Source organism: Brassica rapa, chromosome A03 (genome assembly GCF_000309985.2).
Source record: "Brassica rapa cultivar Chiifu-401-42 chromosome A03, CAAS_Brap_v3.01, whole genome shotgun sequence".
Taxonomy (NCBI): domain Eukaryota; kingdom Viridiplantae; phylum Streptophyta; class Magnoliopsida; order Brassicales; family Brassicaceae; genus Brassica; species Brassica rapa.
The window spans coordinates 10,322,435-10,340,199 of NC_024797.2; the positions used below are offsets into that span (position 1 = coordinate 10,322,435).

General features: G+C 32.7%; 2 protein-coding genes and 1 long non-coding RNA gene across 3 annotated transcripts; 2 read left to right on the forward strand and 1 right to left on the reverse strand.

The window, feature by feature from the left end:
- Positions 1-157: 157 nt before the first annotated feature.
- LOC103857950 (WRKY transcription factor 55) lies at positions 158-6,259 on the forward strand. The gene is made up of 3 exons (XM_009135204.3): positions 158-2,843; positions 3,432-3,563; positions 4,029-6,259. The coding sequence occupies exons 1-3, from the start codon at positions 2,425-2,427 to the stop codon at positions 4,378-4,380; spliced, it is 903 nt and encodes a 300-aa protein (XP_009133452.1). The 5' UTR covers positions 158-2,424; the 3' UTR covers positions 4,381-6,259.
- Positions 6,169-11,414, reverse strand: LOC103857951 (probable WRKY transcription factor 54). The gene is made up of 3 exons (XM_009135205.3): positions 7,540-11,414; positions 7,065-7,169; positions 6,169-6,893 (listed from the first exon to the last, which is right to left on the reverse strand). The coding sequence occupies exons 1-3, from the start codon at positions 7,920-7,922 to the stop codon at positions 6,359-6,361; spliced, it is 1,023 nt and encodes a 340-aa protein (XP_009133453.1). The 5' UTR covers positions 7,923-11,414; the 3' UTR covers positions 6,169-6,358.
- A 74-nt stretch (positions 11,415-11,488) lies between these two features.
- LOC117132868 lies at positions 11,489-17,128 on the forward strand. Its single transcript, XR_004456549.1, has 6 exons — positions 11,489-12,862; positions 12,945-13,083; positions 13,173-13,305; positions 13,387-13,599; positions 13,693-13,840; positions 13,914-17,128. It is a non-coding gene; the product is annotated as an uncharacterized LOC117132868 (long non-coding RNA).
- The last annotated feature ends 637 nt before the right edge of the window (positions 17,129-17,765 follow it).

Genomic DNA, 17,765 nt, shown 5'->3' on the forward strand with positions numbered 1-17,765 from the left:
TCATGGATTGGGCCGTTAAATGTTTTCGCTTCGTTATTTCAATCTTGCATTTCTAGGCTTTCGAATGATTAAAATCTATATATCCATTAATACTCAAGATTAACACGAGTGTTATGAATGATGAGTTTAAACCCAAAATGATATACATAAAATGTATAATTGTATGTATGGTATGGAGTCGAATCCATAAATATCGAGAAAACTAAACACTAAAGAATCATGCTTATACTAATCTTCTAGAACAAAATTGTTGTAGAAAGCTACTCTACTTGTTTAAGAGTATGCTAAATTAAGCATGTTGCTTTCATCTTCTTTTTTAAAGCTGCTTGGTCTTATAAGATCATGACTTGTATTTTTCTTTATCCATTTCTATGACTACTCTTTTTCAAAAAAAAGAGTTACAGAAGCTAATTTTTTTCCTCTAAAATACATTATAGACATTAGAGAATTACCTCTTATTTGACTCTTTATTTTATTTCAGAACATCTGAATGTACACTTTGATAAACTCTAAAAATCACATGATCAAATATAGCTGAAGATTATTCAAATATTTTGGATGTATCTCGAGTTAATTATGAACTTCCAACTTAAAATCAATTGGTGATTAGTAGATTGACTATGACTCTTTATATATTACTTAATGTCCCCTTAAAATTCTCGATGTGGGATATATATCCATAATAGTATCAAGTGCTAATTAGACTAAGACATGTTTCAGGCCCTGACGATTATATAAACTTCTAGTTCTACATAGATGTTGTTAAGAAATTTACCAAAAGTAGCTTTAGTTTGATTCAACGCCTTAGAAACTTCTTAACTGATTTGTACTTAGAGAAAAAAGTGTTCAACAGTTTCAAGCTTTGAAATTTCAAGTCGTCGTCTAGACTTCTAAGAAAATCTTGTAACATTGAATCTTGAAGAAAGAAAAACAAACAATAAAATTAATTTGTTAAATCTTAGAAGACCATGACTTGGTCAATATTATTACCAGTTCGCTGCCGTGTGTTACAAAACACGAACCAGCCCTTGCTACGTCGACTATACTCGACCGGGTCAATGGGTTATCACTAGTTAGATCTTCGGTCGGGATCTTGCCAAACAATTTAATTGAAAAAAACAAAATAATTGTGGTTTCCTTGTGTGGAATAGGCTAAAAGGTTTTTGTTCTTGAATTTTGGACATACTTTGCCTGTCGATTAATTGAATTCAATTTAAGCTGAAATAAGTAGTGCAAGATCACATCTACAACACTCCCACGGGATTGGAGCTTCTATTAAACAAAATCATAATTACTTGGAAAATATATATTTGAGTTTCGCTCCATGTAATTTATATAGTACTAGTATTATGGTCCTTGCTATGCAAGGGCAAAATAATTGTCAAATTAAAGATGAAAACATTACATTAGTTAACTTTTTTTTTTTTGAGAAAAAGCTTTAGTTACCATTGTTTACCACTTAAATGAATACAGAAATACACACCTTTAATAGTTGACAACTGCTTTTGTGGATGAACTCGAGGTCTTGAACGCATTTGAGAAACGAAACATTCGATGGAGCTTTAAATGAGAGTGTTAAGACATTTCATCACCATTATTATTAGACTTTGAGGAGTTGGTGCTTCTTGTTCTATGTCTTCCGTGCTTAAATATTTTACGCAATGAATACATGTGTTAGAAATTTTCTGAGTTTTATGTGAAACTTATAATTTACGGTGTTTTCTGATCTTTTAAATGTGGAGATTTCAGTTTATTTAGATGCAAAAGAAGTAAAGGTAGTGGGACGGTAAAGATATTGGAAAACAGTTTCACCAATAGAACTGAAAGAATTTTTAATAATGGAAGATTAAAAAAATTAGACAATAATTAACTTGATCGAAACAATACAAAACAGAATATGTAAAAAAAATCAAATGAAAAGGACAGTGAACAAACAAAGAATCATGGGTTGTGGGCTACTTTTTTAAAATTGTTCTACGGTTTCTGTTATTTTTTTCTTTTAAGCATTATTTTTCTTTCAGACTGTTCTCTATTCCAATTTTTTTTTTGAAAAATAGATTTTCCACATATCAGCTTTAGATTGGTGATGCGACTTGCGCTTTAGTATATAAAGGATTCCGGTAACTTATGATATAGCTATCTGTGACATTAGTTGGAAAACATTTCAAACTCGGGTGATCTTTCAAAAATATAAACACTGTAACATTAACCGTATATAAAAGAAAAACTTTTTGTGCAAAAAATGATGTCGTCTCAAGAAAACAACAATAACAATCTTTGAATAATCTGCATGTTAAGAATTTCAATAGAGTTGGAACCAACATCGAAGTTAACTGTTAGCACTAACCGTTATTTATATTAGTCTATATATACATGCCCTAATATATGTGTTAACTCATACCCGAAAAAAAACTTAAGTTACAAATGGAAGAGGTAATGTCAATTATTTTCCACGGATTGAAACTGGTTGATGAGCTTAAGTCAAGCTTACAGGAAAAGTCACCGGAATCTCTGTCCACCTCTCTCGACGAGATCACAAAGACATTTGATGATGCAAAAGAGCGGTTGAAGATAGTCCTTGTGATCAGGAACTCGGAGACCACAATGAACCAAGTCAAACCGGTGATCTCTTCTTGCTCAGACCGGATGCTAATGCAGATTGAACCGGATCTGATGCATGAGTATTGGTTAAGGTATGGTGGGTCCACGTCATCTCATGGAACCGAAGCCGTGACTCAAAGGCAGCTCATGGCCGTTGATGGTGACGGCGGAAGAAATTTGACGGCTACGGAAAGATCAGGTGGCTCCGGTAGCGGTTCCTCCACGCCAAGGCAACGTAGAAGGTAAACAGTAGAATATTGTAGTGTTTTTCTTTTGTGGTAGAAAAGATATAAGTTTTTTAATACCGTAAAATTAAATTACAATGAAACCAAGTGTTCGTTTCAAAAAAATACCACGACTTTGAAATGGTTTTAAAAAGGGTAATACTACAAAGTTTAGGTGTACTGTAGACTTTATTTTAAAATCACTTTTGACTCTTTCGTAAGCTTTTAGAACTCATTCAGTTTAAGGATATAAGGTATTCTAAAATCATTCATTCTTAGACCTAAAGTTCATGATATATTTAGAAATCTAGATGGCAGTTTTAGAAAATGAAATATAAAATTCCGGGATTTTTAAAAGTCGACCATTTAATTATTGTGATATTGGATAAAATCATAAAACGCTTCTAACAGGTTTTTTTTTCATAAAAGAAGTTAGAGCAAGAACAAGTCTAGCTAATCTTGAATATTTTTCACTAGACTAAATCTTTTAAGAATTCGATTCATGTTTCAAACTTTCAAATAATTATATGTTATTTTGGCAAATTGTTAAATGAAAATAAAATATACTAAGGTTCGATTCCCATGTGTGTACTAATGAGTACGTAGGAAAAACGAAGGAGAAGAACAAACGGTGTTGGTGCCGGCGTTAAGGTCGGGAAACACAGATCTACCACCTGATGATAGCCATACTTGGCGTAAATACGGCCAAAAGGAAATTCTTCACTCAAAGTTTCCTAGGTAAATAATTTTTTTACTAATAACCCAAGTTTAGTTGCAGACCAAAACGAATTCTAGAATAATACTTTTGATCGTCAACATGTTGATGAAACTATCAAGGTCACAAAAAGGTGTTCCTTTAGTTAGTTAACTAACCAAGAAATACACATTTAGATCACATCAACATGTTGTAATCAGTCTCTTAATCACCAAGTTTATATTAGAATGACCAAAGAACCATATTATTAGTTGAAAGTTGAAACTTTGATGTTATAAAGTAATACATCGTTCTTAGGTCTCGTTATCAAATCATACAAATCATCAATCATACAAATCCTTTTTCTAAATTTATCAAACAGCTATTTGCTTATCATATCATTGGAATAGGTTGAAATTATGTCCTAATCATTTTTTTTAGCAACGAAAATGTCTAATCATATATAAAGAAATTAAAACAAATATATACCTATTTAAATGATTATTCAGGGCGTACTATAGATGCACCCACCAAAAGTTATACAATTGTCCAGCCAAGAAGCAAGTCCAACGCCTCAACGACGATCCCTTCACCTTTCGAGTCAATTACCGTGGCTCACACACTTGCCACATCTACTCAACCGCTCCCACCGCTTCTGCTGCTGCCCCCACCGCTCTAATCACAACTACAACCACAACTAGCCATCCCGTTGACTATGGTCCCTTTTTCGACATGGCCGAAGCTATGATGCTTGGTAGCGGCGGTATTGGGGCCAACATGGATTTCATATTTCCTTGCAATGATCCACCTCATCATCATCACTGTTACCGGAGGTCAGAAGACGGAGACGGAGACAAATAGGATACCGGAGACATATGATTCATATATATATCTACAGAAAAAGGACATGTTTAATTTAATTTATTAATTATTTAAGTTTTGTATATTACACGTGATTCTAGTTTGGGATCTAATGGGAAACCAATTCTTTTAAATTAGTTCGCTTTTTACAAAATTTGGAAGTGTTTTGTTACTAAATGGGGTTGTTTCAACCCTGTATTTAAATTATTTCCATAGTTTTCTTATCATTCTCAACATAATTATACAAATTAGCATATATTTTCAAATTTACGCTTTAAAAGAAAATGTAATCATTAGAAAAATCAATTGTTTTAAGGTGCTGACAACATTTTTTGCCAATGCCAGTACTTCAAATTGATAAAAAATAGTGTTAGGGTTTCGATATTTCGTTTTAGTCACAAAATACTATTTACATAAAGATTTTAAGAACTTATTTTCCATGATATTTTTTAAAGGTCCCTATTTCCATACAAATCTCCTAAAGGAGCTCATTTCATCAAATTTTGTTTTTAGCAAAATCATTTCAATTTTAGTTTAAAGAGATTTAATTGACTTTGAAATAGAACATGAAGTAAAATCAGAATTTCTGACGCAAAGAAAAAGGGACAGTAATAAGAATATCTCATAATATGTTGTGCACACTTTTTCAGTACAAGGTACATTTTCTTACAGAAATAATGCACTATCTTTTTTTTCTTAATAATAATGCACTATCGTTTTATTTAAAATAAATTAAAATTAGGGGTAAATTTTTATTTTGTCAATATCTCACAAATTGGCATGAACTTGTTGGTGTTTCCTCCTTTTTGCTGTTGTCTTATTTTCAGACTAAAGAATCCAAATTAGTAAAATTGTCTGAACAGTGTCAAAATCAGCTATTCGAGTGGATGTTTTGGTCCCTCCACCATCACTATTCATCATGCATGGGCCTTCGTTTTGCCCTTTTGTTTATCATGTGCATTTGCTATGCCGACAGAGAAGATACTGTATCCTCTATTATTTTATAACAGTATAGTGTGACATGTAAAAGATGTTTAAGGTATTGAATGAATCATATCTTTTAGTTTAGTTTTTGGTTCTGAAACACACAAAAGAAAGACTCAATCATATAACGCAATCAAGTATATATCCGATCCAAGATTCATATATCTTTTTTTTGGTGTAAAAGATTCATATATCTTATTAATTAATTTACTGAACTATTTTAAAAAAAACTAATCTTTCTTGACTATCACACGTAAAATTAGTTTAATTTATGAACAATTTTATTAAATATGTCTATAAAATCTAGTAAGTTTTTATCGATTTATCTATGTTAAGTTAAAAAATTTCAAGGATCCGTACGTCATAGGAGTGACATAGATTTAGTTTTGTATAAAAGGGTTCATGTACGGTTATGTTTTATTGTTGCGGCAAGCATTGATTAATGCCCTAATGTATAGGGTGATTGTTATGTAAGGGCAACAACAACAAAAAAAAAAGACAAAACACGACAGTCTGCGAGATGCATTTGTCTCTTCTTCTTTTTTCCATTTACCACCAAACATTCGTAGCCGCAATGTGAATGGATAAGTTTCTTTACACTCTTAATTTACGCAATATCATATATATTAAAAATTATTGAATCCGACTATAGAAACACTAACAATCAAATAGGCAAAACAATAGTCTAGTGGGAGTGTCGCAGTTGGATCTTGGCTTATATTCTAATTAAGTTTCATAGGCTATCCTTCAATCAAAATTGTATCACCTTTACTGCCGACCTATGATTTATCCAAGATGAACATGTGAGAAAGAAAAAAATTACTTAGTCAAGAATCAGACTTACTATAACATAGAAAATGAAACAATAGAAATGTCGAAACAGAATTATAACAAACATACATCAAAAATATTACATTCCACTAAACATATTCAAAGAGAGAGGAAGAGAAAATATTATAACCTAACTACAATATATGAATCAGGATTCGGATGTTCATATAGCACTTGTTCCTTCGTAAGGGCAGTAGGAATCAAACAAGGAGGAGAATTGATCGTTGTCAATGAAAGAGAATTGATAAGAAGTAGTAGTACTAGCTTCACCGTGATAGAAGTGATTCTGATGATGTTGACGATCATCAGACATCATCACGTCTGGCCAAACCAATGACAAATCACTATATGTGGAAGAACCCTCACAATAGTCTTTATTCTGATCACCATTGTTATAATCCTCCTCCTTCACCATGCTTGCGCCTACTCCGATCAGGCTACTGATGTCGTTCCCTTGCTCTTGTATATATGGATCCACATGGTCCTGAGAAATGGTTGCTGCCAATTTATTATTGTCCGAATCCATGACTATTTCGAGATCAAGAGGCTCGGTCTTTGCTTGTGTTTCATCACTAACGTTACATGTATGGTGGCCAATGTAAGTGATTTGAAACAAAGAAGGGTCTTGCTCATGTTTCTGAACTTGCTTTGTTGCATTGCATCCTTGTGTTGGCTTGTGTGTGCATCTAAAATAACTTCTGGAAAACATTAAAATGTACAATGATTTAGACCACTGCAGAATTAACAAAGTACTAGATTCTAGATTAGATTGATAAATTCTTGGTTTGGGATGCTCGTTATAAGATGAAAATGATTTGACCATGTATATATGCATTATATATCTATCATGAGGAGTAAGGACAAAGGACCTTGGGAACTTGGAGTTAAGAATCTGCTTTTGTCCATATTTCCTCCAAGCATATATATCTTCATTAATTCTTCTAGCTTCCATAGTCCAAGTATGTGATCTCTTTCTGTAGATAGTTAAAAGTAAGAAATTTATTAATCAATGTCTAAACCATTTTGGCAAATTAATATGTTCTTGTAATACAGATCCACCGTGAATAGTATACTAATTACAAACACTAATTGAAACAAAAAAAACTGGTTAGTCCAATCCAATCAATCATACTCATACAATCTATATCACTATTCCATGATAAGAGAAACAGATCCAAGTCCAAGTACCATGTCATGTAACATTTACCACAATATATGATGGAATCCACAGACAAAATTAGCAACTTGTAATGAAAAGTTTTAAAAAATATTCCCATAAAAATTAGATTAAATCATTAAACACGGATGAGAATATATATAATATGAATTCAACTTTTCACTTACTTTCTAGTGTAGCATCCTCTTTTACTTTTACCAACTCCAAGTCTCTTTCTACTATCGCCCGAATCTCCACCGTTGCAACTTGCCGGAGTTGAATCATCGCCGCATGAAGCATTCCGTGAACCCTCAAGGACGACGGAGACGTTGGCGACTTGGTCAAAAGAATCAAGAACCGATATGGTTTTGTGGAAAGAATCCAAGATCTTATCCATGAGCTCATTAACTGGATCCGGATCTCCTGAAACAATACGAGTCTGATCGATGTGGTGATTAGATTGTTGATGAGAGAGGAGAAGCTGAAGCTGAGTAGCGGATTCGTAGCCTTCAACAAGTTGGTCCACAACGTTTCTCTTAATGGATTTGGTATTGTTACTATCTGAGTCCATATTTTTGGTACAAGGATATAATGTATATGTGATTTCTTTTAGGTTTTTTTTGGTATGATGATTTGAACTTTGAAGATGAAAAAATAATCAGAGGAAGATGATTAAGAAAGAGAGGCGATAGAGAAAGAGAGAGATATATAAATGGTGTGGAGGGTATAATAGGAATATGATAAAACTTGCTTATGAATTATTTAGGGGTTCAAGGGTATAATGGGAAAGAGACGGGTTATTTACACTCCCATTGGCTCACCAGAGCTCTGCTGATGTCACGATGATGAGTTGGGATGACGTCATCCATCACCGTAGCACGTTTAAGGGCTTTGGTGCCTGTTTTTTTTTTCACCTTGTCTCCTTTATTTTCTTTTTACTACCCCTTGTGTCCTTTATTTAATGCCATGAAAACTATCTCAAACAACTTGGTTAGGTTTAAATATGCTTACTCCTTAGTTTTGTTATATTAAAATGTTAATATTTTTATAACTTGACAATCAACTTGTTTTCATTGGCATGAAATCACTTTCAAGAGGATATAAAAAAAGGAGACATGTTGACAAGATATTATCAGGACCAACCACCAAAATCTTTATTTTAGAGTTATTGAGTAAGATAGTTTTCAACCGAAATAACTTTTGATGCTAGGGCATTTCCGTATGACCAATTATTGATATGTGTCATGACTCATGTGTGTACTGTGTAGTGTCATACATTTACAAAAGTAGAAGGATTCATTACGAAACCCACGAATATTCTCATGGTTTGAACCTTTAAATTTTGTAATGGATAGATTAACTACTAAAACTAAATGTTATAATACAAATTTACCAGTTGTGGTAAGACCGCTTTATTAGAGCAACTCCAACACGAGAATGTAAATGAGTTTCCTAAAAAAAAATGTAATAAAATGAAAACATAAAAGTTAGATGAATAGGACTAGAATCAAAGCTTAGAGAAGAGGGGTTAGGGGATCCACAACCGTGTTACTCATGGCTCCATAATCTAGGTAAATCTTTTATATTATTTTTTTTTTTTCAGTTAAAAAAAAAAGAAAAAAAGGAAAAAAGGACCAATCCCAGGTTTCCACCCGGCCATGGGACCCGCGCACAGTGACAAGCCCAGCAAAGAATTGATCCTTACCTACGGACTCCAAGATACAATTATGACACAGATTCCTAATTTTTTTGGTCCCCACATATTATAAAAATAATTTGTTGCTAAGGATTTTTTTGTAAGGACCAGCGTTGCAGCTGCTCTTAGAGCATGATTAATGGAGAGGTTCTTAGAGTCGGATTCTTAGCGGAATATAAAAAACGTCTATTAACTTTTAACTAAAAATAGTTAAGAATGGCTCTTAGCATTTGCATTAGTAAGTTTCTTAACATTAGTTTCTTTAAATTATTATATTCATAGTTTAATTCTATAATTATAATTAATTATTTTATAACAGGTGTACCAATTAAAGAGAAGTAAATGCCTAAGTAGTCTCTCAAATGGTTTTGACAGTTCATTTAGGAAGAATCGTTTATCAATTCTACACTCTCTCTCTCTTCTTAAATATTACTTAATTATTTAATTTTGTTGAGAAACCCTACGAGGTACTATCAAGGTTGATCCCTTAGAAATTTTTTAAAACTCATGAACGTGACACATGTCATCATGTAATTTGGTAAAATTACTATTAACAAAATAAAAACACCTATACTTTAAACTTCCATTATTACTTTATATGATATTAAAAGTATTTTTACAATTTTATATAAATCTTAAAATAAAATTATATATATAACAAGATCCATTATTCATAGGTTAAAATTATATATTAATACTAATTTAAATTGAAATGATTAAAGTTTAATACAATAACAGTATATTAGGCTTTTAATTAATATATATAATAGTACTAAAAACAACTCCATCCATTCCTGAAAGTAAAATTTTTTTATTGTTCCACAACGATAGATTTATGTATTGTTAAGGTATTTTTTTATACTTTTGAGAAATATTAATTGAGAATATATAAATTAATTAAATTTTATTGGTGGACGGTTATTGGAAAGTGTATAATAAAGCAAAAAATAAATTAAATTATAAACATTTATTAAATTTTTAATAAGTGTGATTACTCTAGAGAATCTTATTTTTGGGAACGAAGAGAATATAAATTTTGAAAAAAAAAATTACTAAGATTTGAGATATAAAAATAATTATGTGTAATTATGGCAAAAAATTGGCACATTATCAAGTGAAGATTAAAGCTTAGTTAAATATAATTTTGATTGTCGTTTGATATTTTGTTTTATCATTTTTATAGGTTTTGTTTTTATAAGTTGTTATGTAATTTATGTTTGTTTTGTGTTATTTAAATATTGTAACTGTTTTATCATATTTTAGTTTACGATATGTTTTTAAAATATTTTCCTAAACTAATTTATATTAATAAATATTAAATAAAATAATAATAATATTATTATTATAATGATAAGAAACTCAATGGATATCTATCATTGGAGCTAACAAAATTTTTATAGTTTTTAACGTAATTTTTACAAAAACTAATAATATTATATGAATAAGATACTTAATGAGTATCTTACCATTAAAGTTGCTCTTAGGATCTAAAGGTAGTAATCAAGATCAATCTCAGTATAATAAAGTAGTCTTATTTTATTTTTATAAAATATTTGTAAAACACATTAAAAATTGTTTTTGTATCATTTTGGTAAAAACTAAAAAGAGAGCTTTAAAGGCTACAAACAACTTTTTTTTTGGTATGAATGTTAAATTTTATACCATTTTAATTTGTGACAGATTTTACAATGAAAACAAATGGTAGATAAAATAAAAGCAACTAAACAGCACCAAATACAAAAGCAAAACACATCAAAATGTAGGAATGTAAAACTGATACCAATCTTGAATAACACACCAACACATTTTGCATAGGATCGCAGTGAGCCAAGAGCTGGATGTCACCCTGCTGCTTGCTTGGTTCTGATCATTTTGGAAGTACATACGAATTTATTAATAACCATATACAAATTTTAGCCAAAATAAAAATGTCGGAGTTAACTATTTACAGATAACCATTGAAATGTTTGTAGAAGTCACCTCTTTTATTTATTAATTTTTTAAAAGTCACTTCTTTTAATACCATAAAAGTTTTTTTTTTTTAACACTGAGTTTTCATTAATTTGAAAGTCCAAAAGGACAATGTTACTGCAAAGACAGAGGAATAAAAAAACAAACTGAGAAAATTACAAGTACCAGTAGGTACCACAGCACTCTTATAAAAGAGCTATAAAAAATGGGGACAGCTTAAGACCACCAGAGAACAGAGGAAAAAGAGGCTTAGTTTCCTGCCTCTTGCTGAATAAGTTGCTGCAGCCACAAAGGACCCCCAGACCCAACATACGATTGTGAGCGAGCCCCTGTAACCACGCTTTCTGCAATTGCTTGTGCTACACTATTATTCTGATCAGAGACATAGCATATAGACCATACCATAAAAGTTTCATTCTACTAAATTTGTACTAATAATATGACCATAGTTATTTCATTTTGGTAATACCGAAACAGTAATATAAAATGAGTTAATTTAGTTGGTTGAGTTAGATTATTTTATTGACGTGTAAAACAAAATTAAATAGTTAAAGGTAAAAATTTTGTTTGAAAATTTGATTTGTGATTGAGATATTATGAGGGCACTGAGGGGGCAGGTGCCACTACTCCTCGGAGTCACAATAAATTGAGTCCACATCCGTGCATCTACTCGCAAAATCAAATTGCACAAGTCAAATCCATGTGTTGCTTATTAATTTCTAGAGTTGGGAGTACACACTTACTTTTTCAATTATATTTAGAAATATTTCAAACTTTACAAAACCTTTTTTTGAGAACTTTTCTATTGTTTGAATAAGAACAAAAGTAAATATACAATATGCAGAGTTTAACTTGATTGGCAACTTGGCAACGTAATTTGGAGTAAAATATATTCCACCTTCATTGGTTGTGCAGCTTGTGCAAGATATAAATACAGTCAAATTGTTTGTATCTCAACTTATTAATCATGTAGAGATTGACAGATTGTCACATCAAGACACTGGTTATATTAAATGTTTATGACTTTGAATATCAATATAAAACAGCTAAAACATTGTTTTCTTCCCGGGATGATGTGAGAAAGGTCAACGGTGATTAGGGAAGTTTTCTTGACAAATGACAAATGGTTATAAAATATGTCATGTTACAAAAAAAGAAAAAGAAAAAAAGGTTATAAAATATGTCAATTTTGTGTCTAGTGTATACTCTTAAGCTGGGGTGTTCTATAAATAGTTAATCAAGATGCCTCGATTAAAGGACTGCTACACATCGTTAAAGGCTACTCTGGAATCACAATACTAAAAGCAGCATATTCTGTATCTAGAGAACGCCACGTCCTCAAAAATATTCGTCCAATCAGAATCAGTTAATTGTCCACGTCAGATGGGCCTCACAATTGTTTTTTAAATTGGCCCAACTGGACACAAAACACACAAAGAAACACGTCGAAGGATGACGCTTCGCTTCACCTCTGCCAGTTCGTCTTCTCCAATTGAAGAGTAAAGAAACCGAGTAGTAATCGAGCCAATTCTACACAATCAATACGTTCTTAATGATTTCATTCCATCTCCCTCTTTTTTCCCTCTTTGGATTTGTCCGATCGATTAGAACTTCGTAATTAGATCTGAAATTCGCGAGCTTTAGGTCAACTGGTTTCGTCTCTGTGCAATTCAAGGAGCTAGCTCAGGCTTATGAGGTTCTCAGCGAAGCGGAGAAGCGTGAGATCTATGATCTGTACGGTGAGGATGCGCTCAAGGAAGGAATTGGTGGTGGAGGCGGTGGTCATGACCCCTTTGATATCTTCTCCTCTTTCTTTGGTGGTGGTGGTGGACACCCTTTCGGAGGTTAGTCTCTCATCTCCCAATCTGAGAAGAGTTTTTGACTTTTGAATAGATGATAAAGGTTTGATTTTTTGGTTTTGATTAGGTGGCAGCAGCCGTGGAAAGAGGCAGAGGCGTGGTGAAGATGTTGTTCACCCTCTGAAGGTTTCCCTTGAGGATCTTTATCTCGAGACAACGAAGAAGCTCTCGCTTTCTAGGAAGGCTTTGTGCTTAAAGTGTAACGGGTGAGTACTTTTTTAAAGGAATACAACAAGAAAGATTTTTTCTCTAATACCTACACCAACGCAAAGCTCTTTGTGATCAAATCGTATAGCGAAGATGATATTCACAAAAGCATCAAATATAATGTGTGGTCCAGTACCTCTAATGGCAACAAGAAGCTTAACGCTGCGTATAACGAAGCAGCTGGAGACAAGTCCTCCTGTCCTGTTTTTCTCATCTTCTCTGTAAGTGAAATATGGCAAAAGTTTGGTTGTTTTGATTTGGTTCCGATTTGGATATAAATGAAATGATTTTTTTTGTAACAGGTAAACACAAGTGGGCAGTTTGTTGGTTTAGCGGAGATGGTATGACCAGTTGATTAGAACCAGATGGCGGAGTGCTGGCAGCAGGACAAGTGGGTTGGTTGCTTCCCTGTTAAGTGTCACATCGTTAAAGATATCCTGAATAGTTCCTTGAGGCATATTACGCTTGAGAATGATGAGAACAAGCCTGTTACTAATAGCCATGATACACAGGAGGTTAGAGAGTCTTCTGGTTTCCTTTCTTAGTTTCTCCCTCTGTCATGTGAAAAAAAATTAAATTTTAGTTTCTGTGGATTTTGAAATGGGCAGGTAAAGATAGAGCAAGGAGTCAAAGTAATCATTTTTTTTAAGGAACATGTGAGCAAGACATGCATACTCAATGATTTTGTCTTCTATGAGAATTGTGAAAATATAATCAAAGACTGGGAAAAAGAAACACCAACTGTATAAAAGACAGGTAAAAACAACAAAACTCATAGTGTGGTGCTCTTATCTAGATAAATATCTGATGGAGATTGTTTATCTTTCAGCAATCTTTTACTGCCAGTGACAAAAAGGCAACACCAAAAGACAAATCTAAGGAAACCAGTGTGATAGCAGAAGTGGCTGAAGAGATATCACAAAACAGTGTTGCAGAAGTTGCGAGCACATGCTGAATCGCATGCTGAGTGCAGCAGCAAGCTGCTTACTTTACTTTGGATGGGTTTTTTTGTCCGTTTTCTCCACCAAATTTGCTCACTCTTTTCTTAGGAGTTTGGTTTTCTTTTGGTAGTTGGTTTTTGAAGTTGTAGAAGATATATGAGTAAAAATGATTTCGAAGGCTATATATATATTTCTTTTTCTTAAAAGTTCAATGCAAAAATATATTTTCTGTATGTTTTTGTAACTTCATTCACAAAATTTCAATCAGAAAATAAAGGGCATTGTAATTGAGAAAAGAAAGAAAACAAATCAACCTTTGTGAGCTATTTGAACAAATAAATGTTGGAAACCAACTCTTGGTCGTCTCTCCGCCACTGGTGTATCCCATGAGCTTCCTTATAGTCTTCAGAAGCAGTCCGGTTTACAATCAGCTTAGCAGATGGGATGACGTGAACAGGCTCTTGCACATCCACTGTAAAATGCTTCAAAACAGTCAAAGAAATATGATATTATACATCAATTCGCTGAAACAAAATAAGTTAAAGGTTCACATATTACTTGACAGACAAGTTATTTATCAAACCACTAGAGCATAAGAGACCAAAAAACTAACAACATAGTTTTCCACTACAAAAAGGGTCACCCACAATTGGCAAAGCCAAGTGAATGACACTTTAAAAAACTTAAAACACAACACTGTTAACGGGACTATGAAATACAGCCGATCAATACCCGAACTTAACCCAATACTTCTAACCGAAACACTACCAATCCCACACATTTTAAAAACAGCAGCAGGTTCATGGCTTTAGACTCCAGTATTAACCTTACCATATCGTAATTAACTTTTTTTTTTGTTATCCTAGAGAGACCATCTATTAAGTTATATTTGGCAGACTAAGTACGATCTTGGTGGATCTATCTTTTGTATCATTTAAAAATAAATGATAGAAGTTTGTATCATTTAATTTTGTGATACAATTTACATTTTTTTTTGTAAGATCGATTTGTTTTTTTCTCCTTTTTTTTTGTTTTCATTTGGTTGTTAATGCGAGCTTTGTAGTTTTTTGGTGGGGGTAGTGTTCTCTATCGAAATCTTATTTACATGTTTGTGGAACTTCCCTGACATCTGACATATTTTGTTTACTATTAAGATTCTAATTGTAAATTTATTTAAGAAAAAAAATATACGAACCCGGCGCTACGCCGGAATACCACTAGTCTGGATAATGATCTGTCAAGAACCTAAAAAATGTTATAATGAAATTTAAATGGAACATATAGCTTTTTAATGTGTAAGTTGAATCTATCTCGTGCAAATACCCGGCCAATCGGATAATTTTTAATATTAAGAATAATTAACTAATAAGCATCAAGCCAAAAGAAAGAAAATGATGGTAAAAGGCCACTTCTGGCATTAAATAATTTTATATTGTTTCAATATTAAAATACAACAGCAATAAAAACTTATAAAAAGGTAATATCTCGATAATTCAGCTAGACCCAACTCATAGTTATGTAGCCATTATCATTATTTACTAATACTTCTGCTTTATATCTTAATTACTTTCCCCTAGTCTTACACGAACGGCAGCCTCTTGAGTTTGTAATGTTAATGTAATTGTTTCGAACCAAATACCATTTAGCGATGACTACTCAAATCTAAAACTCTCTTTATATTTCGTTTCGTTTCGTTTCCATCAACCAAATTGTTTGTACGTAGCGATTTTGCCATTGTCTAAGCGTAGAGGTGCATGTCTCTAGCTAGTTATTTTAATATTTTGCTAGCTACCGTTTTTTCTGCTTTTAGTGCTTGTGTTTTTTTCAGTATTAAATCTAAATTTAACTTTCAACCTTAATAGTTGTGGAAATTACTCACACACTGACAAAAACACACACACACACACACATATCATTATGTTCAACCAACGTGTCTTCATATGGATCCAGAAGGTCTTTAAACTGAAAAGCGACTCCTAAATTACAAGACATGACTCCCAAAAACATATAGAAAAGCGTATGTATATTCTAGTTGTGCCGATTATGAAAAATTTTAAATTTATCAACTACAGTTCTGATACTAATTAGTCTACCCGTATTATATTAATCGTTATATCTGAGATCAGTATAGGATTTAGAACTTTTTCAAAAAAAAAACTGTAGGGTTTAGAAGCAGTATTTAACCAATTTGGACTTTCTTTAATCAAATCAACATGCAGCCATTATCGTACGTAGCACGCTGTTAATTAACTGTACATGCCACATAATTTCAAGAACTTAATTTTGTACTTTTTATTGGTTCCAACTGACAACATTATAGAATGAATAAACGGTCCAAAACTCTGTTTTTCCACGAGCTAATTCTCCAGACGTTGCAGCTCATATGCTTTGTCGATTGTTTTAGTCAGTGTTGGAGATGGGCCATGGGCAGACATGAGGAAGTTCAATGACATGATCCCTAAGCCTGAATTCAATAACTTTCAGGTATCATCTCATTTTCAGTTTCAGTTCCATTTGTATACTTTTTCTTCGATCTTGATCTGATCTCTGCAAAGTTTATGAATTTTACAGAGATCATGAAGAGAGATTCATCAGAGTTAGCCAAAGAAACTGCATTGCACTTCCTGCTCTGAACTTCAGGTTTTGTGATGCTCATGTCGTTAATACTTTCGCTGAGCAAACATGAGGGACACATTCTCTCTGAAGCCAACCTCTCACCAGGTATTATCTCCTTGGCGAACATGGGGGTTACAGATCTCTTTTACTACCATCGATCTCTGGCAGCTATTGAAATGGAAGTTGGTGAAATGTACTATCGATTTCTCGTCTGTGTTTGTTTCTTCTAAGCTAATTCAATGGGTTTGGCTAGTTAAAATTATCTTTTGTATCAGATACTGGTTCTTTTCTATAGGTTTGAATATCAATTAAGAGTTATTTGTAATCTTTTGTAAAAGCCTAACGTTTTCAACTTTTTCTTTGCTAAGCTTTTATGGTGTACTTTTTTGAAAAAAGCTTTTAGTTTAACTCGCTGGTTCAGTAACATATTAGTATCTTGCATCATTCTAGCTTGTGACTAAATGTTATTACTTTCAAATCGTTGGCAGAAAGATGTTGTACTAGGAAATTAATAAGCCTTTGGTCTCATGGTTTTTCATTCAAAAGAAGACCATATGAGCTACTCCGTGTATGGGCTGTACGGCATGGTCAAACAGCACAAATATCTTACAGAGTTCACCTTAACAAATAATAAAGTTTTACAAATCCAAAATCTTATTTATAAATTTTTTTGGCATTAAGTATTCACGTGTATACAATACCAACTCTATATCACTACGATTCTAACTGATGACCATTAAAATACGAATAGAAATGAATAGAAAAATAATGAGTAGAATTCGTCTGCATCAGGGTGGTATTCTCACTGGTTTTTGGATTCATCTGTTTCAAGGAGCTTTCACATCCTTCTGCGCATCAGTTTTTTTTTTTAACTCAGGACATTTTATTCAGCATTGCCCCCACAAATGGCGACCCTAACTGTGATGTTAAGAGGATCAAACCACCTACTGGTATCCCCAAGTTTATGCTGGTGGCAAGTGGTGCAGTTGCAGTTTTGAAACCAAATGAGTACGTTATCAGCTAAATAAACATTTGAGATGTTGTCATATGCTACTTTATTTTACATAATATTGAATGTTTTGTATCAATTTAACAAAATTCAGGGATGCGTTTAAGAGGCAAAT

What these genes read in the sequence shown, in the direction of transcription:
- LOC103857950 (XM_009135204.3), top strand. Translation starts at nt 2,425, where the DNA reads ATGGAAGAGGTAATGTCAATTATTTTCCACGGATTGAAACTGGTTGAT. An exon ending in ACGCCAAGGCAACGTAGAAG is followed by an intron (nt 2,844 to 3,431) that starts GTAAACAGTAGA and finishes ATGAGTACGTAG; the next exon opens with GAAAAACGAAGGAGAAGAAC. An exon ending in CTTCACTCAAAGTTTCCTAG is followed by an intron (nt 3,564 to 4,028) that starts GTAAATAATTTT and finishes ATGATTATTCAG; the next exon opens with GGCGTACTATAGATGCACCC.
- LOC103857951 (XM_009135205.3), bottom strand. Translation starts at nt 7,922, where the DNA reads ATGGACTCAGATAGTAACAATACCAAATCCATTAAGAGAAACGTTGTG. An exon ending in AGAGGATGCTACACTAGAAA is followed by an intron (nt 7,170 to 7,539) that starts GTAAGTGAAAAG and finishes AACTATCTACAG; the next exon opens with AAAGAGATCACATACTTGGA. An exon ending in CTTAACTCCAAGTTCCCAAG is followed by an intron (nt 6,894 to 7,064) that starts GTCCTTTGTCCT and finishes AATGTTTTCCAG; the next exon opens with AAGTTATTTTAGATGCACAC.